General features: G+C 39.3%; 1 protein-coding gene across 1 annotated transcript in view; it reads right to left on the reverse strand.

The window, feature by feature from the left end:
- The window catches only part of ABCA12 (ATP binding cassette subfamily A member 12), a 172,242-nt gene that overhangs the window by 147,064 nt on the left and 3,773 nt on the right, over nt 1–21,405 (reverse strand). Inside the window, exon 2 of the mRNA XM_036254540.1 lies at nt 10,530–10,623. Within this exon, the coding sequence (XP_036110433.1) occupies nt 10,530–10,623 (94 nt within the window). The remainder of the gene's footprint in view (nt 1–10,529; nt 10,624–21,405) is intronic.

The following is a 21,405-nucleotide window of genomic DNA, read 5'->3' on the forward strand; positions in this document are numbered from 1 at the left end:
TATGCAAAGTCTTAGGCCTAGAATTGAAAACTTGATGTGATGGACCCTACCCCGCTCGATCGCCTCTTCTCTCTAGCACGGACTTTGTTTTAGCCAAACGAGGCTGCCCGTCCTCGCCAGTTTATGCCCCGAGAGCCCCTGCCTCCAAGGTCCCGATCAGACCTTCCTCCCTCCGGCAGGGCCCCGCTCCTCTTGTGGCACACCCAGCACATTCACTCTTCCCTTCCAAGCTTCGCCTAAGTCCCGGGGCAGCCACTGACGACACTAATTCATAGCACTCCCTTCCTTTGAAACTTCCAGCCGTTCGTATTACCAATGCTGCTTTGTGATACTGATTTTCTTAAGTACTTGCACTGTTGTTCCATGTCCCTATTAAACAATAATATTTGAGTTTCTATGATGTGCAAAGCCCTGTGCCAAGAGCTGTATTTAACACTTTTACTTTAGTTATATTTAACATTTTATTTTTTTAAAACCTAGTACGGCAATCACTTTTTATGTGTTTCTTCAACCACCATTAGATTCCAAGCAACTGGAGGACCGAAAGCAGACCTATGCTTTACAGCTGTAGGCACATCCTTGTAGAATACAGAGCATCCTGTTACCATCTTCACATCGGGCAGCAATTTCAAAATAATGAAATGATTTTTTACATTTTCTCATCTTCCTGATATTTATGAAACTAGAAGCATAGTGATGCAATGTTAGAATATGAAGCAGCATTTGTTTAAGTGGATCTGGGTTCCCCTGGGCAGGTAACTTAACCATGAAATCATCTTGGAGAAACACCTGTGCATAAACATTCAGGAAGTTATGAACACTTCCTTCCTTGGCAACCGACCTGGCAGTACTCTCTGAGAAGAGGCATTCTCAACTGTCCTGAAAACATTGTCAAAATTAGACGTGGAAATGGAGTGAGACGTCTGACATTCTGAGGATTGCCACGGAAGAGCCAGGGTTACGTGGTGCAATGTAATTCAGGTGATAGCAAACTCTTCCTTGAACTTATTCAAAGAATTAAATCCAGTTGCTGGTTCTCTTTAACTTCAGTGAGCTAGTGAAAACGGCAACTGCTTTAAAATAAGAAGAGGTAGCCCGGCTGGTGTGGCTCAGTGGTTCAGCTTCGACCCATGCACCAAGAGGTCACCGGTTCGATTCCCAGTCAGGGCACATGCCCAGGTTGTGGGCCTGATCCCCAGTGGGAGCCATGCAAGGAGGCAGCCAATCGATGTTCTCTCTCACCGATGTTTCTATCTTTCTCTTCCTCTCCCTTCCTTTCTCTCTCAAATCAATAAAGGAAAAATTTAAAAATAAAATAAAATAAATAAAGGTAGCTGAAACTTGCTCAAGAATTACCTGGGATGTTCTTTAAGCTGTCTGGTCCTCAGCATCACCCCACCCACTACCATTAGCACCTCATCATCACCTCCTCCTCCAAATGCCAATTCAAGAAGCTAAGGTAAGAACTTGGAATCCACATCTTTCAACAGGCTTTCTAGATGAGTTTAATTAGAGTGACTGTATCTGTTTATAAATCTCAAACACAGAGAAAAGGCAAAGGGGGAAATATTGGTAACGTGGTATGATTCTTGCATTATTTCTCTTTAATTAGCTACATTTCCACTCCCCAAATTTGCCCTAAATTGTGTTGATCTCATCTGGACAGTATAAAATTAAGGGGTAATGGTTAGTTGTGCATTGAAAACCCCATATTATAAAAAGTAACTCTCTATTCTTTAATGAAATCTGGATTTAAAAATCTGGAAAGAAAGGGAGGGAGTGAAGGAGGAGGTGTTAAAAGTTCTGGGAAATAGCTCCCTGTGATGGAGACGTCTACAGACATTCTAACCCATCGCATTTCCAGGGCAACCCCTGCCCATCTGATTCATTCATGTCCTGTGACCTCACTCATGTCTGCCACTCTGCTAGGAAAGCAAAGACTCTAGCTTCTAGCGGACGAGCTCCTGCTCATTCTTCCAGATTCATACTAAGACGTCAGCCTGTCACAGGAAGGCATTGGGGCTGTCCCAGCTCAGCCTGCCATAGGAGGGCATTGCTGCTGTCCCAGCTCAGCCTGTCAGGAGGGCATTGCTGCTGTCCCAGCTCAGCCTGTCACAGGAGGGCATTGCTGCTGTCCCAGCTCAGCCTGTCAGGAGGGCATTGCTGCTGTCCCAGCTCAGCCTGTCACAGGAGGGCATTGCTGCTGTCCCAGCTCAGCCTGTCAGGAGGGCATTGCTGCTGTCCCAGCTCAGCCTGTCAGGAGGGCATTGCTGCTGTCCCAGCTCAGCCTGCCATAGGAGGGCATTGCTGCTGTCCCAGCTCAGCCTGTCAGGAGGGCATTGCTGCTGTCCCAGCTGAGCCACACTGGAGCCCAAGGCTAAGGGCCCATCAGGAACCCTGATTCTGACTTCACTTGACAGGCCAATATTTTGTTCATCATGGATTTTTAAAATTAATTTTGGTATTTTAGAATATTGTGTTGAAATTTGATTTGTCTTGAATACTTAGTTTTTTCTCAACCCCTCTAAGTTTGCCTGCACTTGGCTCTCCGAGGTCCCCGCTCCAGTCCAGGTGAGCTGTCCGGACTCTGCTTTCTCGGCCGCTTCTGCCCTGCACCTACCTCCACTGTGCATTTATCACACGCGCTGTGCTCTCTGACGGCCTTATCCCTCTCCTACAGACTTGCTTGCCCTGAGGGCTCGCGGCTTTTTTGATCAGCACAGACAGAATACTTTGAAATATGTGATAATGACAAGAATAAATGTTGTGACACTTCAGTCAAGTCTCTTAAATTTCCTAAGCTTCAGTTTTCTTATCTGTCAAATAATAATAAATGCTAGATTATCTCAATAACACTCAATGATTGATTCTGTACCCTATACTAATGTAATGTAATATAATAATATAATATAATATAATATAATATAATATAATATAATATAATATAATATAATATAAAATTTAAAACTGTCCAACACTAATGTAGCTAATACTATGTGTCAGGCACTTTTCTAAGTATATAACAAGTATTAACTTATTTAATTATTGCAACTAATCCATAAGTAAATACTATTATTAACCTCAGGACACGGCAGTGGAGACTGAGGCGGGGAGCATCTGAGAGACGATCCCAGGCGAGTATTCGAAGCCAGGTAGTCCGGCTCTGGATCTAGCTCTAAGCCCTGATATTGCCCCTCACAATAATAATAATAATAATAATTTTATATGTAAATATAAATGTGCAAATATGTAACCAAAACAAAGATTTTGTTTTTTAAAATGTGCAAATATTATAGGTCATTCTAATTCACACTGACATTCTAACTGCCCAGAGCCCAGTGACTCGTGTTTGCCGAGGCGTTTCTTCTGTGCGGGCTGTTCTTACACACTGGTTCACGCGTCCAAGCACCGGACACCATGTGAGCTGATTTTAAAAATGAAAAAAAAGTTGAATAGGGAGAGTAACACAAAATGAGCAAGGGGTCCCGGTGCTGCTTAGCAGACGGTTTACTAAGACAGCCACTGAGGAAAACACACCGTCTGCCAGCCCCGAGCCGGCCCTCAGTGTGAGCCCGTGTCTGCTCTCTGACAAGTGAAGGCGAGTTGGCGGAAACTACTTCGTGAGATCTGGCTCTTGGCTTCAAGGGCATATTGGAAACATCAGCTGATATTGGCAACCTCAGCCAGTAACATCACTATACTTACAAGAATTTTAGAAACAATCAATGTATTTATGTTTACCATATAGACTTGGCTATTAGAGAGGTTCCTATCTGAGAGTAACAGGAGCCCCTCTTCTCTTTATAAAGGGAAGAGAAAAGGAGTCAGAAAGAGAGGCCGATTTCAACGAGGCAGTCATCTCTGCGAAGCTTGTAAGACAGATCACCAGGAGTACAGATGATGTAGAACGAACAGAGAAAAAGTATCCACCACTGTACAACCAACGCCTATTCTTTCTTTTTTGTTTTTCTCCATGTTGAAGTAAGTGGTACTGTAGTTCAAGGTACTTCTGGTTCTGTGATGCAACTCTGTAGTAAGCCTACTCTCGGGCATTCGTTGGGAAATCCTTTTGTCATGTTTTCTGGCATTAGGGTGTGTCCATCCGCATTGCAAGAGAGAATGAGAATTTCCCGTCAGGAGCTGGGGGAGATGGACAAGTGCGGGCAGAAGCTCTAGCTGTCCCTCTGTCAGAGTGTGATGGAGCCAATGACCCTCTTCCTCCTGCCTGTTTCCTACACTTCTGTGCAGAATGCCACCAGAAGCAAAGTCACAATCGAACCCCAGCCCCAGTTTCTATGGGCTTCACAGAATTTATGTCCATGTTACCATCTAAAAGGTCACTAATGTTTCCATTAAAGTTGTCAACTACTGATTTGTTGAAGGAAGAAATAAATGATGGGGCTTTGGCTGTGAAATTCAAAAGCTGTTCTGACATTTTCTGGAACTTAAGCAAGAAGTGGACTATAAAATCTCTCCCACACAAAAATCTCACGTATGTAGTATTCATAAGAGCTGTTAAATACTCATGGTGGAAATTTCCAGGTGGACCTACCTAGGGAGTAGTGAAGGGCCTTATGTTTATTTTCCTCCCAGCAATAGCAGTCTGGGCATTTTTGATGGCACAGTGAGATTTCCCTAGATCTGAGAAGTAAAGAAGTAAAGACCAAACGGACACCAAAGTAACTTCTTACCCTTTTCTCATCTATCTCAGACTCACACTGGGTTTTTTGTTTCTTTTTTAAACTATCTATCTTTTGGTTAATGTTGTAATTCAATCACCCCTATTGAAATTTTAAACTGTATCCATATATTCAACTCCTATTTTGTTCCCCATGTTAGGAATCATGCTGTGTCAAATATGTGTGATGTTATGATGTGATTTCTGCTATTAATGTACTGTCTCTCCAACAAGTAAGTCCAGATTGAAGCATAAAGCACCTAAAGACCACGCTAGTCCAATACATCAACCAGAGAGAGAAAAGGGAGAAATAATTGCAGTTTGAGTGATGAGGGAAAGCTGAAGGGTCAGCCTTAGATGTGAGCTTGTCTTTCAATAGACATTGAGGATGATTCATGGGCATGTGGATCCAGGCAGGACTGAGCCTAAGACGTGAGGGACACACTCCGACTGCTTCTTTAGGGACAGGCTTCATACCACAGAACAGGAAGGACAGAAAGGTGGATAAATCCTGATTATAAAGATCTTGAAAGACAGGCAAAGAGAAGCTGAAATGTGATAGGTCCCAAAAGTATTTTAGGAGACTCTCTGATGAGGATATCTGGAATATCTATAGAAGAAATTGAGGCATGAAACAGTGAAATGTTGGAGTGATGGATGGCAGGAAAGATGAAAAGAAAGGGTTAACTCCAGGATGCATTTCACAAGCTAGATTCTGACTTCAAGGCTAGTGGTTATGGGAGGTGAAGGGAAGGGAGGAGTCAAGGATGACTCAGATATTTCTAACCTGAGAGGTTGCCTAGTGTTCCTGGCACGTGTGAGAATGGAGGGCTTGGATGTGGCAATGCCCGGCAGAAGAATAGTGATGAGTTCTGAGCTTCCCAGAGCAAAATCCACATTAATTTGGAGCGAATCAAGATAGAAACAAAAATTATTTACTATGGGTCCCTGAACTGTTACTATTTATTACTATTACTGTTAAATCATGAATGTACTGGCAAGCATGGACCCAGAATCCTGTCCTCACGCACTTGCCTTCACTTCTATTAAAAACAAACAGAAAAACAAGCAAACAAACAAACGAAATACCATGCAAAAAGTCAGCAGCAAGAGCTGGGCCAGAAGAAACCTCACTCCTCTATCTTCCACAACCCCTCCAGTCACATGCCTCATAGGCTCTCGACATAGAACTCCACACTAAGTTTTCTCCTAACAATTCAGGTAGTGGGACTACGCATGCATCCCACAAACCACCAATTAATCAATAATTTCAATCTTCTCAATTTTTTCCTGGAGCTGCGGACAAGTAGAAAAACCAGTTGAGTTCACTTTTACGGCCACATTCCATCTACGATCATGTTAACAGGCAGTATGAGGAAGAAAAGCAGATGCTATAAATAATAATATGCCAGACCTTAGGATTGCCATGGTAGGCACTCACGACCTGGACAAAACCACTGCACTGCAGGTAAAGACTGTACGAATGAATTCCAGACGCAGGCACAGAGTAATCATGTGATTGTTGGTAAATTACTGAACATTTCTGTGCCTCGGTTTTGTAATCTTTAAAATAGAGATAATCAAATTACATAGTTCAAAGAGATAATGTGTGTAAAACAAAGGAACTATATGCAAATTACTTAGCGTAGTGGCTGACATATGGTAAAGTGTTCAATAAATGTTCACCCCTATTATTATTTTTATTTGTCCCTGAAGACCAAAGGTATGCTTGGAGTTCAAAAGGCATGCCAGGAATGTCAACCTTGCGTTGACCAAAGCCACTGAGTCATATCTGGATGGGTGGTGTTCAGTATAATCCTGTGATAACACGAATTCGGATATAATTCAATTAGCAGTTGGCTTCTGCTTTCCACCAGCCCCTATTTTCAGACGTCTGATGGGCAAAATTTCCTATCTTCCAGGTGGGGTGGGGAGGGTTAGAAAATGACAGCCTCAAGGTAGTTGAGTTTAATTCAGTGTATGGTTATACTTGTACAGTATCATTTCTATTGTGCTTTTAGTGATATTTTTTACCACTTGAAAAATATTGGTTTTCATTAACTACCTAGAAATGCAACTCCTTGTTTGGCACGACTGCACTTTTCTTATTATGGCAGAATTTTACTGTTCTTAAAAAGTAGTCATTTCCACCGTAATTAGGAACTGTTCACCCGCACTTTCAAGGGTGTATACATGTTAAAGGGAGACAAATCAACTCACTGCACATCACAGCTTGGCTTAGTCTAAAAGCATTCCCGAGAGTTTTGTTTTGTTTTGTTTGCCTTTGCTCCTAAGCATGCTATTTTGGCTTCAAGTTTGCCTTTTGACAAGCCACTGCATGTAGAGATTATAAGAAGTTGGAATTCATTCAAACTCGGGGCCTCAGCCCATTTTCCCCCCGTGTGAATGAGAAGCACCAGGCCCTGCCTGCCAGGCTTTGGAAGCTTTCTTTAGCTGGAACGTATTATCTCCAAAGACTAGTTATCTAAGCTGTTGGTGGCGACACAAAAGGGGGTAAGTGGAAGCAGATGATGCCCAAGGTAAGCATTTTGCTCTGGGCTGGTGCTCACTGTGGCAGAGACTGCGGTACTTCCCCAAACCCAGACCTCTCCAGACACCCATCAGTCAAAAGACCACGCAGGGAGTCCTTTGAGCGGCTAATTAAGTTTGGTCTGAATGATTTATCAGTCCTGCAGACCTGCCCGGCTGTTCTGGGAGTAGAATGTGCCCACAGATGACAACTCCCGTTCTCACCGCTGCTGAGTTTCAGCTGGGGTGTAGCCTGGAGTTTCATCTTCATGTCTCCGTTGCCCAACTGGCACTGAAGAAGTCTAAGCCTGGAAAGGGTTTCAACTGTCAAGCGGGACCTGATTTCTATGGTTCTGCAGCTACAGGGACTCCATGCAGAGCTTGCCAGACCCAGGCAGCATACTACCCTGAATACCAATATTTAGGATCACTCTGACACACGTATGGGATGTACCTCTTTCTTGTGTCTCTTGATCTCATGATACAGGGAAGCGGTGATAGTCCTAATTTCTAGTTTTCAGTCTGCTTTAGCAAAACCTAAGTAATGCACCATGAGAAATTAGTACTGACTACTAGATGTAAAGTGTGAGTGCATGAGCTTAAAACCAGATTGTGGAGTCTAGGTTCAAATCCTGACCTCACCACTTATTACTATTCCCTGTGCAATCTTCGTTCAGTTACTTCATCTCTGTGTGCATTGGTGCTCTCAACTGTGAAGTGAATAGCGTTGTCATTACCTCCCTAAGTGCCTGGCACATAGTATGAGATCAAGAAATACTTATTGTGCCCTGGCCAATTTGGCTCAGCGGTTAGTGTTGGCCTGTGGACCAAAGGGTCCGGGGTTCAACTCCAGTCAAGGACATGTGCCTGGGTTGTAGGTTCTATCCCTGGCCCCAGTAGGGTGTTCAGGAGGCAACCAATCTATGTGTCTCTCTCACACTGATGTTTCCCTCTCTCTCCTTCCATCCCTTTAACTCTCTCTAAAATTCAATAGAAAAACATCATAAGGATTAACAAACACTGAGAAAGAAATGCATATCATTAGTAGCTCATTTGAATCTTTTGGTATAACGGATGTGAGAAACAAAGAAAAGTAACAATAGAAAAATTAAAATATCCTAAATTCGAAATGTCATTTTGAAATTATTCTCTACTATAAGAGAGAAGAAAAGGTAACAGTGTCTATGCTGGTTTCAAGGTCTCTAAATTACTCTACAAAATAGCACCTTCAAATATAAAATTATAGTGTATACTCTATAGATTCTACAATGAGTTGAAATCTTGGACATAATTTGTATTTGGCTCTTTGTATGAGAGGGTAAGTAAGATACCTCATAAATCTTATGAACAAAGAATAAATAAAGGTAGTTTCCATACCTTTCTCTCCTATCCCACATGATTGAATTTTGGCAAATTACAGTTTCTCTGGGCCCCAGTGTTCTCATCCATAAAGTGATAGAGTCCCTTCCAGTTCTAACAACAAACTGGTAGACTATTTTTTAGACTGAGTCTTATAAGATCTGAGAGATGGGCAAAAAATATTTTTACTGTTTGAGCTTTCCTATGGCACATACAATCACCCCATAGCTATTTATTATTAGAGTAAAATAACGGGTCCATAGTAAAAATCGCTATTCATGTTCTTTTGGGTATTGTTTTACCAGATCCTTTTAGATTAGGTATATGAGGCATTTGTCATGTAGTTTTTTTATTCTTTTTTTTTCCTTTGTATTTTAGTGGACTTGAGAGCAGTTTTCATCATTTTCTCTATGAATCTCTAAATCCTATCAGGTAGTAACAATTCGATTAAGACGGACACATCTTATATTTCTCTCTTGGAAGTTTTATAAGTGGAACTTTACATAACTGAAAATTCTTAAAAACAAGAAATTGATGGAATTAAGTTGAGGAAGGAGCTACAAACACCTTCTATCACTATCATTAACAAACTGATAATTAGCATCTTAAATCAGAATAGTTCAAAGAGTACTTGTCCTCATGTAATGAATGCATTATTTCTGACATCTATGCTACTTAAGACATACAAGAATATTAATTCTAACAGTATACAATGGAATTAATCTTCTATGAAACACTAATATACAACATGACAAAAACAAAATTATAAGGTTTTTATAAACAACTTAATAAACTCTCATCAACAACTTTACATAATTACCTGTGCAAAAGTCCTTTAGAAATGAGAAGGTGCTATTCAAATAAACGGAATTATTTATTATAGCACCCAGAGTTTAAATGTTTAACACTAGTTGAATTGATGTTTTCTTTTTAATTAACCTATTGTGTATGATTTAAGTAAATTCTACCGTGGCTCTCATCTTATTTCTTAGGACTGAGTGATTGAAAAGCACTGTGTTCTAAAAATGTCAGTAGCTCATTGTTTTATTTACAAATAATTCAGCATAGTATTCTTTTATACAGGATATGGCTGTAATTGATCTGAAATACAATCTGATTGGCAGAAATTTGATTTATGAGGATCTTTAGAAGATGACTTCTGTGAAACATAAAACATCCAACCTGATTTCTACTTAAGAAAAGGGATTTATTTAAGTAAAATAGTTTATAAGTATTTCTTATAAAAATATATAAGTATTTCTACTACGGAAATTAGTTTCAAAATCCAAGAACAAAAGCAAATACAACATTGGTCAAATCATTTGGGTTAAAAAGCCCCCCCCCCCCCTTAGTTCTGAGGATTTGTCTGAGTCTTTCTGCATTTTCATTCTGGGTCCAAAAGCAAATAATGAACAAAGTTGGGCATTATGCCCAATTTATAATTTGACAATAACTAAATGTGACTAAAACAACCCTAATTGGAAACCAATGCTCTCAAACTGTGTTGATACATTTGCAACATTCTAGTATCTGCCCTGAAGAGAGAGAAGAGATTTTTGTTGTGGAACTCTAGATTTCGTTCCTTCAGTTGCTCAAATACCAGTCTATAGTTTCTGCAAGAACACAGAAGTAAACAATGATCCAGCTGAGACTGCTGCTTGCTTGTGTTATACATACCACGATTAGATTTACAAGGGGAATAATGAATGAGTCCGAATTTTACAGATAAAACATGGCTCCTACATGCTTTGTATTTTTCTAGATAACTATTACAGGCTCGTCTTTCTTATGAATTAATTCAAAAAACTAAAGAAAAACATAGCAAGTATTTATACAAATGCTTTCAAGAGGAACCACTATTCAAAAAAATAAATTTTAGAATGAAACAGTAAAGTAGTTTCAAAATCATTTTTAACTAGAATTCAGTTAGGGAAAAAACAAAAAACAAATCTCATTTACTTACAAGTTGGTTTTGCTCTTGGAGGAAACTTGGTCCGGGTAATAGCCAAAATTATGAAAATAATGACTGGCCATAAAATCAAGACAAGTGTCCAAAGCTGCAAAATAATGATAGGAAAAAATGTTAATTATATTGCTGAACCAAAAGAACCTGACAAGAAGTACATCATACAACAAAATTCCCACATAAGACAGGTATTTGCCTGTAAATGTTGCTAATAAAAAAAAAATGAGAATTTTTTTTAAATGAAAGAGACCTAAAAATGAACACAAAATTTTTTCCAGGCTTAAAACCTTAAAATAATCTTCTGAAGTGCCCTTTCCAGTCACCTCTCATGACTACCTCAAGAATGATGATCTTAAAATTCCAATCTGGTCAGTAGTTTCCTTACTTAAAATCTGTTAGAGTTTCCCATCTGCTTATTGGATAAGGCTCAGCAATCTGAACAAGGCATACAAAACCCAACACAATTGTAACACAGACCTATGTTACCATTTTCCAAAGTCAACATTTTATGCTCAGCCATAAAGATTAGTGTGTGACGATAGATAATGGTTCGATAGACATTGCTGAACAAATAAATGAGTGAGTGATTGAGTCAATGAGTCAATGAGTGAACAGGAACTTAACATTTTGGGCAACAGCCCAGCCACACCGTTATTAAGAGCACAATGTCCATTCTATCATAGAACTTAACATGCTTCTACCGTCAATAATTTTTTTTGCCTGGCTCACAGAATAAATTGGCAATTCTTTTATGGCAGGAACAGTGTCTTATAGATCCCTAAGTTTCCACTGGTTCCAAATAGATACTCAAAAAATGTATACTGCATTGAAATTTCTAGAGAACTTTACTGCATGACAGTTCAGAGATGGCTTTTCTCCCCATGTAGACATGGCTTGTTGCATAAGACATGAACTGCTTGATATTTGACATACCTGTAACATTTTTCTTTCAAACTGCATATTCACAAAGACGTTAATTGTGATATGTAAATAGTTACAGCACACAAACCACACCATACAGGACAAACCTTGCCTATACTTCACAAAGTAAAACTTGAAACTATGTTTCTTCCCGGTTACACAATCAGACTTCTTATCATTCCTCCCTCACCTTTCAAAGACAATTTGCTTCTGCCAAATCTTAAACTACTGCCCGGGGCTCTGCAATTCTCCAAAAACTATCTAGATCTATCCAATTATTGATCTTTAAGAAAATCCTGACCTAAATTTTCTGTGAAAATCTCCATTGCGTGTCTAATAGCACTGTCTTCCTTGTTAGCAGGCCTGTCACCAATGCTTCGACTTTGGGTTTAAAAAAGGAGGAAGCTGACTACTGATGTAAGGAATCCTAAGGTGCTGGGTTTGATCATAGCTGAAAAGCTCCCAGACTGGGCGAACAGCCTCACCTAGGCAGCACTGCTGAAGTACCAATGTGCATGCCAAGTCACCCACGGATGTTGTACTCATGTAGGATGGGATTCTGTAGCTCAGAGGAGAGCCAGAAATCCCGCACGTCTGAGAAGCTCCGCGTGGGTGCTGCTGGTCCTGCTGCCCGAGCACCGACTTGGAGAAGAGTATGCCCCCCCCCCCCCCGCCCCAACCAGCAGGATTGTTTGTGAAGTCCTGGAATACTTTTGCAGGACGGTTCCTTTGAGATCAATGAATGTATAGAATTCAGGGTGTTCATAAACTTGGATAGAAAAAAAAGATTACATTTTTATTTTCTAGCTTGTGATTGAAATTTAATATTTCCATTGATGATAGATGTAGGCAATGAACTACAATTTGATTAGAAGTGGTCACCCATAGAAACCACAGCCATTTTCAAATCACATCAGTGTTGCTGCAGAGACCTCCAGGTGCTGTTTACACTTATCGTGAAATTAAAATGATAGTAGTTGTGGGTTCACGATATTTATTTCCTTATTTATTTATTTATTTATTTATTTATTTATCTAATGCTATAATAAAGACACACATTACCATATCTCAAATTTTGCTTTTCAAGGGCTTAATAATGGAATTGCAATATAATTTGTTTTACTTGTAAATCTATTTTACTGATTTTTAAAAGATTATTCTTAGAAGAGCTGTTAGTTTCACGAGGCTGCCAAAGACATCCATAGCATAGAAGAGGTTAAGAAGCTTTGATGTCATCCAACTCCCTTTTTTATTATCTGGGGTACAGAAGGTTAGCATAACTTATCCAGAGTCACATAGTCAGTTGAGAAGCAGAGCAGGGGACAAAGATCTGAATATCCAAATACTTAGGCTAGGATTTAAAAAAAATAAATTATCATACTGCTCTGAGAAACACATAAGAAAGAATTGCAGAAAGTGTATTGGAAAAATACAAGTGCTATAAAAAATATAAGATTGTTATCATTCTAGCCTAGTCTCTGATATATTTGAAAATTAGAGTCTGTTCTTCAAGCATCCTAGATATGATACAAGGTATCATCTTTATTCTATGTGACTCATTTGAAATGCAGACTATAAAGAATTAAAGTTAAAAAAAAATGTAATCTCTGTGGATTTATTGGTCTTATAGTTGAGGCCATAGTTATTCTTTTAAAAAAAGAATTCATCTGAGTAGGCTTAGAGCCTCATAGCTACTTTCAGAAGCATCTATTCATTTTCCTGTAGTACCCTCATGAAAATTCAGTGAGCAGCTGAGGTCCATTGTACCAACACAAAAGTACATTCACATTCAAATAAGGGGAGTATGTCATGGGATATCTTTAAGTGGTCTTTTAATTTGTCTAATTTGATGGCTTCATGAAGATATTTTGGTAAATTTTGAAATTAATTTTAGATACGATTTAAAATCAGACCAAAATGTAACCTGTATCCGTGTAGTGTAAGGCAACTTTACCTGTTACAGGTAAAAACCACAGCAAGCCCATAAGCAATCTATGATTACAAGATTTCTCCTGGGATTGGAGGTCAGAAAGGGTTGAAGACCATTTCTGCATACTGTACTTTAGGAGGATAATAAATACAATGCTGTTTACTCTGTGATCGCAGGAATGTGAATGTTGACAAGTTAATCACAAAAGCAAGAAATAAACAAAATCTAAATTTTCATAGCAGCAAGATTGCTCTCAACACCATTCTAAATATTATCATAAATAACCTAGGCTCAAATGCCGTGCCAGGGATCCAGATGCTAAGCTGATGAGTCATGGCTTTTCTTGTTGTTTGTCTAGAGAAAGGGCTAATTATTGATCTTACCCGTATAGCTATTGGGACTACTTGGAAACTTTGGGGAAAGTGGATTTTAACAGTTTCATATTTTTGCTGATATTTTAATTTACCCCACACTTGCCTCTGCACCTTATTTGCCTTCCATCCCCCCGAATTCTTGACATTGAAGGGCACAGTCACACTGAGCAGTTTAAGATTCCTTAGGGGGCCATCGCATTTGTCTGCTTTGATTTCTCCAGGGATTATTTTCCACTGTGAGGTCCCAGTCTTTCTCTTTCTCTTCCCTTTCATTTCCTGAAAAATTTAGTGCCTGGAAGTCGGGAGGTGGTGCCTGGCAAGGTAAGTCTACGCCAGGACTGGGGCCCCACAGTGACACAGTGAGGGAGGTGGGTTCCTAGCAAGGCAAGGAAGACACCCACAGAGCAATAGCCAGACACGGTGTCAGAGCTGAAGCTGCGCAAGGGAGGTGTCTGTGCAGGGCGAAGAGCAGGAAATTGGTTTCATACAGGGAGGCTGGCCAAAAAGCAACCGGCCCCGGTTAGAGGAGCCAGGTTTATCCATCAGGGGAATTATGAGCACAGTAAGCAGAAAACTAGAATGAGCTCTTTAGTGTTGGGTTTGAATTAAGGATAGGAATATGAACTCCTGGTTTCCAAAACATACAAAGAGACATGAAATATAACTGTAAGTGTGTGGTGAACATATTTATTTCCTTCTTTCTGGTTCCACAAGTTGTTTCTGCCTCATTGCGTACTTTCTCTGTCCCAGTCCCGAAAATATCCATTTTCCAGGACATGCTAGCTTCTTTTAGTGGACAGAGACACAGAATAGACACACACAGAGATGATAGGTGATAGATAGATAGATAGATGATAGATAGGTAGATAGATAGATAGATAGATAGATAGATAGATAGATAGATAGATACATAGATAGATACATAGATAGATAGATAGATAGATAGATACATAGATAGATAGATAGATAGATACATAGATACATAGATAGATAGATACATAGATACATAGATACATAGATACATAGATACATAGATAGATAGATGATAGATAGGTAGATAGGTAGATAGATAGATAGATAGATACATAGATAGATACATAGATAGATAGATGATAGATAGTTTGCACACCTTCCACTAGAGGGGTTTGAAGTTGGTTGTGTCCAGAATAAATGATAGTGATTACCATTAAAATTTCAAATTGCAATGGGGATTCCTTCTCTAACTCTGAAAAAAGATAAAAGTAAAATGTTTAAGTTAAATATTCTCCATTCCCCGTCAGGAAATCATAGTCTTGGAGAGCCTTAAGGAAATTTAGGGTTTAACATACACTACAGTAATCATTTATTATTTTTATAATATAATCAAACATTACTGAGCACCTACTATATACTAGGCACAAAGGATAGAGCAATTAAAATTTTCAGTCTTTTAAGAAAAAAAATTTGCCTGGCCGGTGTGGCTCAGTGGATGGAGCGAAGTCCAGTTGACTGAGAGGTCCCGGTTCGATTCCGGGTCAGGGTTCATGCCTGGGTTGCAGCTCAATCCCCAGAAAGGGGTGTGCAGGAGGCAGCCAATAGATGTATTTCTCTCACATCAATGTTTCTCTCTCTCCCTTTCTCTCTCTAAAAAAAAAAATCAATAAAAACGTATTTTAAAAATTATAAGCAAATGTGATAGATAATGCTAAGACATGGGAAGTAAGGAGTGTGGAAGGAATATAAAGCAAGGGGAACTGATTTTAAAACCTAAAAGACAGAAAGGGTCAGGTTGGAGAAAAGATAGGCATATTGAATGAAGTGTGAAGAAGGAGTTTTCCAGCAGAGAAAACATATGGGTGAAGACCCGCAGATGGGAAAGAGGGCGAAATATTCCAGAGAAAGGAGTAAGTCCAGAATGACTGGTACATTCAGGGAGGGAAAACATCTCTGCCACATGGTTATCCAACCTCTGCTTGAACACTCCCAGTGACTAGGAGTTAACTATTTCACAAGCCTTCTGTATGACAACTCATATTATCTGATTTTTGTTTGCTTATATCAAGGGGATTTCCTGCAGTTTTGACTAAGTCACACTCATTTGTCTTAGTTTGGCCAACTCTTTCTCATGAGAATTCAACAAGTAGTTGATGAGAAACAAAGTCCCCTCTTCTCCCCGGGTACCAGTGCTGGTCCCTTCAGTAATTCCCTGTTAAATATGATTTCAAAATATGTTTCCCACTATAAATTCTTGTTGTTGAGTGATCTCCTTACAGTTATATCAGGATTCAATATAATATCTCAAATGATAATAGATAATAATTATTATTTGCTTAGAATGTGCGAGATGCTATGTTAAACCCTTAATCTGCATTATCTTATTTAATATAATCGCCTCATTTCCTCTTGCAGATGGGAAATTGGAATCTTAAAGAGACTAAATAAACCTCCCACAAATGGTAGAGCTGATCTGTCACCCCAGGGAGGCTGGCTTCAGCACCTACATCATTAAGCTATGTAGCCAGACCACTACAAACCAGACTAGTCCCGCTCTTTGACTGCAATACTATACCGTTATTAGTTCCGCCTATAAGAGCTTTAAAAGTCATTTAAAACTCATCCTGTAACCTCAAATCATAATTTTTCCTTACAGACTGGAAAAGAACACTTGGCCAACCTTCCACATGTCACGTTCACTCTCTGCCTTTCTCTTCTGTTCCTTCCTTTGTGGGTTGTCCCGTAGATCAAGGATGACTGTTACTTGGTGGTAGCAAGAGGATTCCCAAGTTCACATTATAAAGCAAGAGCTTGGTCCTTTAGATCTGGAATAAACCTTAGTTTAACCCCCAACACAAGAAAATTGAAGTGGCAAGAGTTCTCGGTCATCTGGGCTTCCTGCCTCTTGACATCATCATCCATGTAAATGACCCATCGGGAAACTGCGGTCAAGGAGTTTTTCTGGAATCTGTACTTGCAGTACGCTTTGGAGACTGGTTGTCCAACCTCTCCTTGTGTTATCTCTATACATTACTATTATTATTACCACTCTATACATTACCATTATTTCTATAATGTACATGAAAACAACACATTTTTATTGGACTTTAAGCTAATTTGTTTATTGCTTTTATTTCTAAAACATTTTCATCTCATTTACTTTTTATTGATGACTAAACTAATAAAATGAGCATGTCTGCTATGTGGCAAGCACCATAATCAATAGATAAATCTAATTTTTTTAACAATGAAAGAAGCAGCCCAGGTTATAAGCCAAATCCCCAGTGGGGGGCATGCAGGAGGTGGCCATTCAATGTTCTGTCTCAATCGATGTTTCTATCTCTCTCTTGTTCTCTTTTCCTCTCTCTTTAAAATCAATCAATCAATAAAAAAAAATTTTTAAAAGGTATTAAAGGAGTAAATGGTACAGACCCAGAAGAAGTAACAGGGCCTGGAACATTTGAAGACATAGTTGAGTGAACTGTATTAGGCCAAGTTCATTTTCATATGATTTAGAATTTTAAGTTTTGGGATTAGAGTTTAATCCTAAATTGTTGTTATTCTAAAACTATTTTAATACATAGAGTGACCTGCTCCAAAAATTTGAAGGTAAGTCTTTCTCTCCAGTCATTCTAAGGGAAGTTACATGGCAAAGGGAGGTTTGGGGAAAAAGTATCAAACTTGACCCAGTGTTAGAAGTTTATCAAGTTGTGGAAATGTCTGTGATAGAAAAAATAGTTATATCATCAACTGAGCTGAAGTGTGATCCACTAGATACGATTCCAACAGACAAGAAACAGCTGAAGTTAATTTTGCTTCTTCAGGTCATAAATCTGGAATTAGATTCCACTTCTATACACACTGGAGATGACTCCTTGTATGCTATTCAGAACCCATCTTCTTCATGAAAGATAAACTCTTATCTTACACTGCCTAGTGTCTCTGTCTCTGCTGCACCAGGCCTCTCTTCTGTCATTAACTGGCATCTCATTAGGTGAGCCTCCCTGTTGCTAACCATTTCCAGTGGAATGTGTCTTCATTTTCCCATTATTTTAAGAGTTACATTACAAACCCAGCAGGGAAGCAACTGCATCTAATTGATTTTCTCTATCACCTAACATTTCTGTTCGTGAGTAATGTGTTTTTTCACACTTTTTTTGTGTATTCATTTTTGCAATTGAGGAAAAAAAATGACATAAATGGAGCCATTTTAAAATGGAGTTTGAACCACCAGACCCAAGAAATGACCTTGTACATCTTGCTCTTTTGAACCTTTGAAATGTTTGACTTTAGCAAAAAAAAAAACCTTTGGTGGGCCAGAGCAGCACTGTATTCCAAAGAAGTGTTTACAGAGCTAATAGGAAATTGGACATCCTGACTACAAGGACTGAAAATTACATGTTTTCGAGTCAGTAAATAGCCATGTAGAGTTAAAGAAGAACCTAGCTGATTAACACTAATAGAAGCTCCTTCCTTCTAGTCATGTAACCATTTCCCTTCCCTTTCCCATAAAAACCCATTGCCTACACCCCATAATCAGAACACAGTTTGGGTTTCTGCCTAATTAGTCTTGCTTCTTGATTAATTAGTCTTTGATCTCAAATAAATGCTTGTTGCCTCTCACTCTGACTTTTCATTTTTGGGTTAACAAATATGGTGTCAGAATCGGGACCTGAAGCAACTGTACCTTCATGGACCAGAGTCCCCTGATACTGGGTAAGATCCCCACAGGGGCCTCTTTTGTGTTCACTGTTTCCATGTGAATTGACCCCCAGTGGTAAATTCTCCCAGGCTCCTGACCTCCCTCCTTTTTGGTCAAGGTCAATGACTTTCTTTGAGATCAGGAGGGGAAATTCCCTTTGGGGGTGCCCGCGTGGCTGCTGCCACAGGACCTTGTTACTACCCGAGGAATTTTCCCAGGAAGGGCTTCTTTCATGCTTGCAAGAAGTTCCCTGGGTGTTGAAAAGCTCATAGGAATTTTTTTTCCCTGGTGGGTGAGTATAACTTTTTGTTGCCCATTCTTATGTTTCTTTTCTTTGCCTCTGTCTGTGTGTTACTTTGCGTAAGACAGAGATTCCAAAGGGAGCAACAAAACCATGAATCCTATTAACCTGTTGCCTGGGCTGGCCCCAACAACCGACAGTTTCTGCAGACCGCACTAGACCAGCATCTACGTAAACAAACTTTGCTGTGGGTTAAATGCACATGAGGTAAAGGCTATTGCTAAGGGAAAGTTGGAAGACAAAGCTGCAAAATTGCTGGACACAGGTAGAGCACTAGAGCACTAGACACCTCAAATAAAGGCACCTTTAGTCAGTTGGTCAGGAAATGGGGTAGAAGCCAGTAAAGCCTTCTTGGAAAAATCAGCGTGGTACCTTGCTCATAGGGTTCCCATCCTAACCAAGTGAGCAAGGAAGGTCACTTCCTGGCAGGCACAGGGACCTCAAGATGAGGAATTAACCCAAATCTATAAGTTTACAGGTTAAGTCTAATGGGCAAGAATTTGCCTTGACCTCTCAGCCTCAAAAGGCTGTTAAAAGTTCAACCTGAAGATTTTTTATTAAAAGTTCCAGCAAAGCAAATTTAAAAGATTCTATATGATCTATTGCTATTTATGTAGATAATCAGGCCAACTTTATTAAAACTAGACTTAATTATAGTACAACTAATTTGCTTGCACAATATCTTTGCTTAAAATGTGGATAATTGTAGAGAGAAAAAGAATATGTTCTAATAGAAGCTATAATATATAGTTATGGATACTAGTTCTTGTTAATTTCCCTTGAGGTTTTGTTTCTCACCTATAAACTGCATTGAATCCTGGGTTCTTTTAGTTTGCTCAAGTATTTGACTACAACTCTTTATACAAACGTTTCTAGTTTTCTCCCACTTTGACTTGGAATCATTGAGAACTAAAACTACAACTCTTTAAACTAACGTTTCTAGTTTTCTCCCACTTTGACTTGGAATCATTTGGAACTAAAACTGCCATTTTCTGGAAGCTCGCAAATGGCTGCAAATGACTTAATACACACGTCACAGAAATCACCACAAACGCGCATGCTTCAACAATCTTCACGCCTGGTGTTGTGTAAGCCACTTGTAAAGTTCACCTGAACAATGGACAGCATCATCGGAGGCATTTCAAACTACAAAAGATGCTTCAACATGAGTCTCAGAAACTGGTTTCTTATCATTAACCTTTGGGTTTTTTTGTTTCCGTAGAATTGTCTCATTAAGACAATTGCTGATACCTCAAGATCCTTGACCTTCTCAACTGGCTACACTCTTGCATTGCCTCCTACTCAGGTCTAGTCTCCAAATTTGACTTAGCATTTTGTTTGTTGTTATAGAAATTCTTGTTGTAAAATTTTGTCTGCTTTGCATAGCTCGATGTTGTAAAGACACCAATGACGGCTCAAAGACTTGAGATAATCACTAAGTCCTATGAGAGTTCGCAGGAAAAACCTCAAGGCTAACTGTAGATGTTTGCCCTTAAAGAAACATGACAGCAAGACCTTCCTCTGTTCCGGTGCTCTGGCTGCTTAAATGTGGCCTGATTCCTAAGAAAACCGCTTTCTCTCCTACGTGGTACATGACATACTGGAAATAAGCCTTCCCAGCGACAGATCAATGAAGCTTTCAACGACTGATCAGTGTTGCTGTCCAATGTTTGGTCAGCAATGCTGTCAAGGAAATATCTCAATCAAAAGGGAGAAATAAGAAAAATGAAATAAACGGGGCCATTTCAAAATGAAGTCAGAACCACCACCCCAAAACAAAGGCCATGCACACCTTGCTCCTTGAACCTTTGGAGTTCGATTTGGGGGAAATAATCTTTGGACTGAGCCAGAGCAGCCTTGTCTTCCAAACAACTGTTTGTAGAGCTAACAGGAAAACAAACATCCCAATCACAGAGAATGAAGATTAAAGCCCTTCTTTGGGATCAGTACACAGCCATGCAGAGCTACTGGTGCTTGCTAGCACCAAGAGAAATTCCTTCCTTCTTCATGTAATTCTTTCCCTTCTCTTTCTCATAATAACCCTTTGCCTTCATCCTGTACTCAGAACGCAGTTTGGGTTTCTGCCTAATTTAGTGCTTCCTGAATAGCTAGCTATTCTTTGAACTCAAAAAAAGCTGTTGCCTCTCAATTTGGCTTTTTGTATTTAGGTTAACAGTGTAATTGAGAATTGTTATTACTGCTAATGATAAAAAAAAAAAAAAAAAGCAGCATTATCTAAGGCCTCTTTAGCAAATATGATGTCTTCATCGATAAGCCGAACTCTGAGGAAGGATCAGAGAATATTGGGAAAGGAGACTCAACTCAAGGGCAACAGAAAGCAGCCGGAGGTAATGGAAAGAATTGACATATTTTGGGGGGAAAATCTGATTTTGAGTCCTTAAATTCACTGTGTGACCTTGGAAAAATCTGTTGAACAATCTGAAACTCTAAAAAATAACACCATTTAGATAATCCCAAATAGTCCAGAATTCTGGTATTTGATTTTCAAGAGAGAGAGAAACATTTATTCTCAGAACAATTTTGAAGGTGGTCACCTCAAAAATTAAAGATTTCTTCCTCCTCTTTTGCAGCTAAATTCAACATTTAGCTTGTCCCATTGTCATTCTATTTCTTTTTCTTTTTTAATTGTATCTTTTGGGTGGCATTGGTTA

The sequence above is a fragment of the Molossus molossus genome, unplaced genomic scaffold, assembly GCF_014108415.1.
Source record: "Molossus molossus isolate mMolMol1 unplaced genomic scaffold, mMolMol1.p scaffold_m16_p_11, whole genome shotgun sequence".
NCBI classification, from domain to species: domain Eukaryota; kingdom Metazoa; phylum Chordata; class Mammalia; order Chiroptera; family Molossidae; genus Molossus; species Molossus molossus.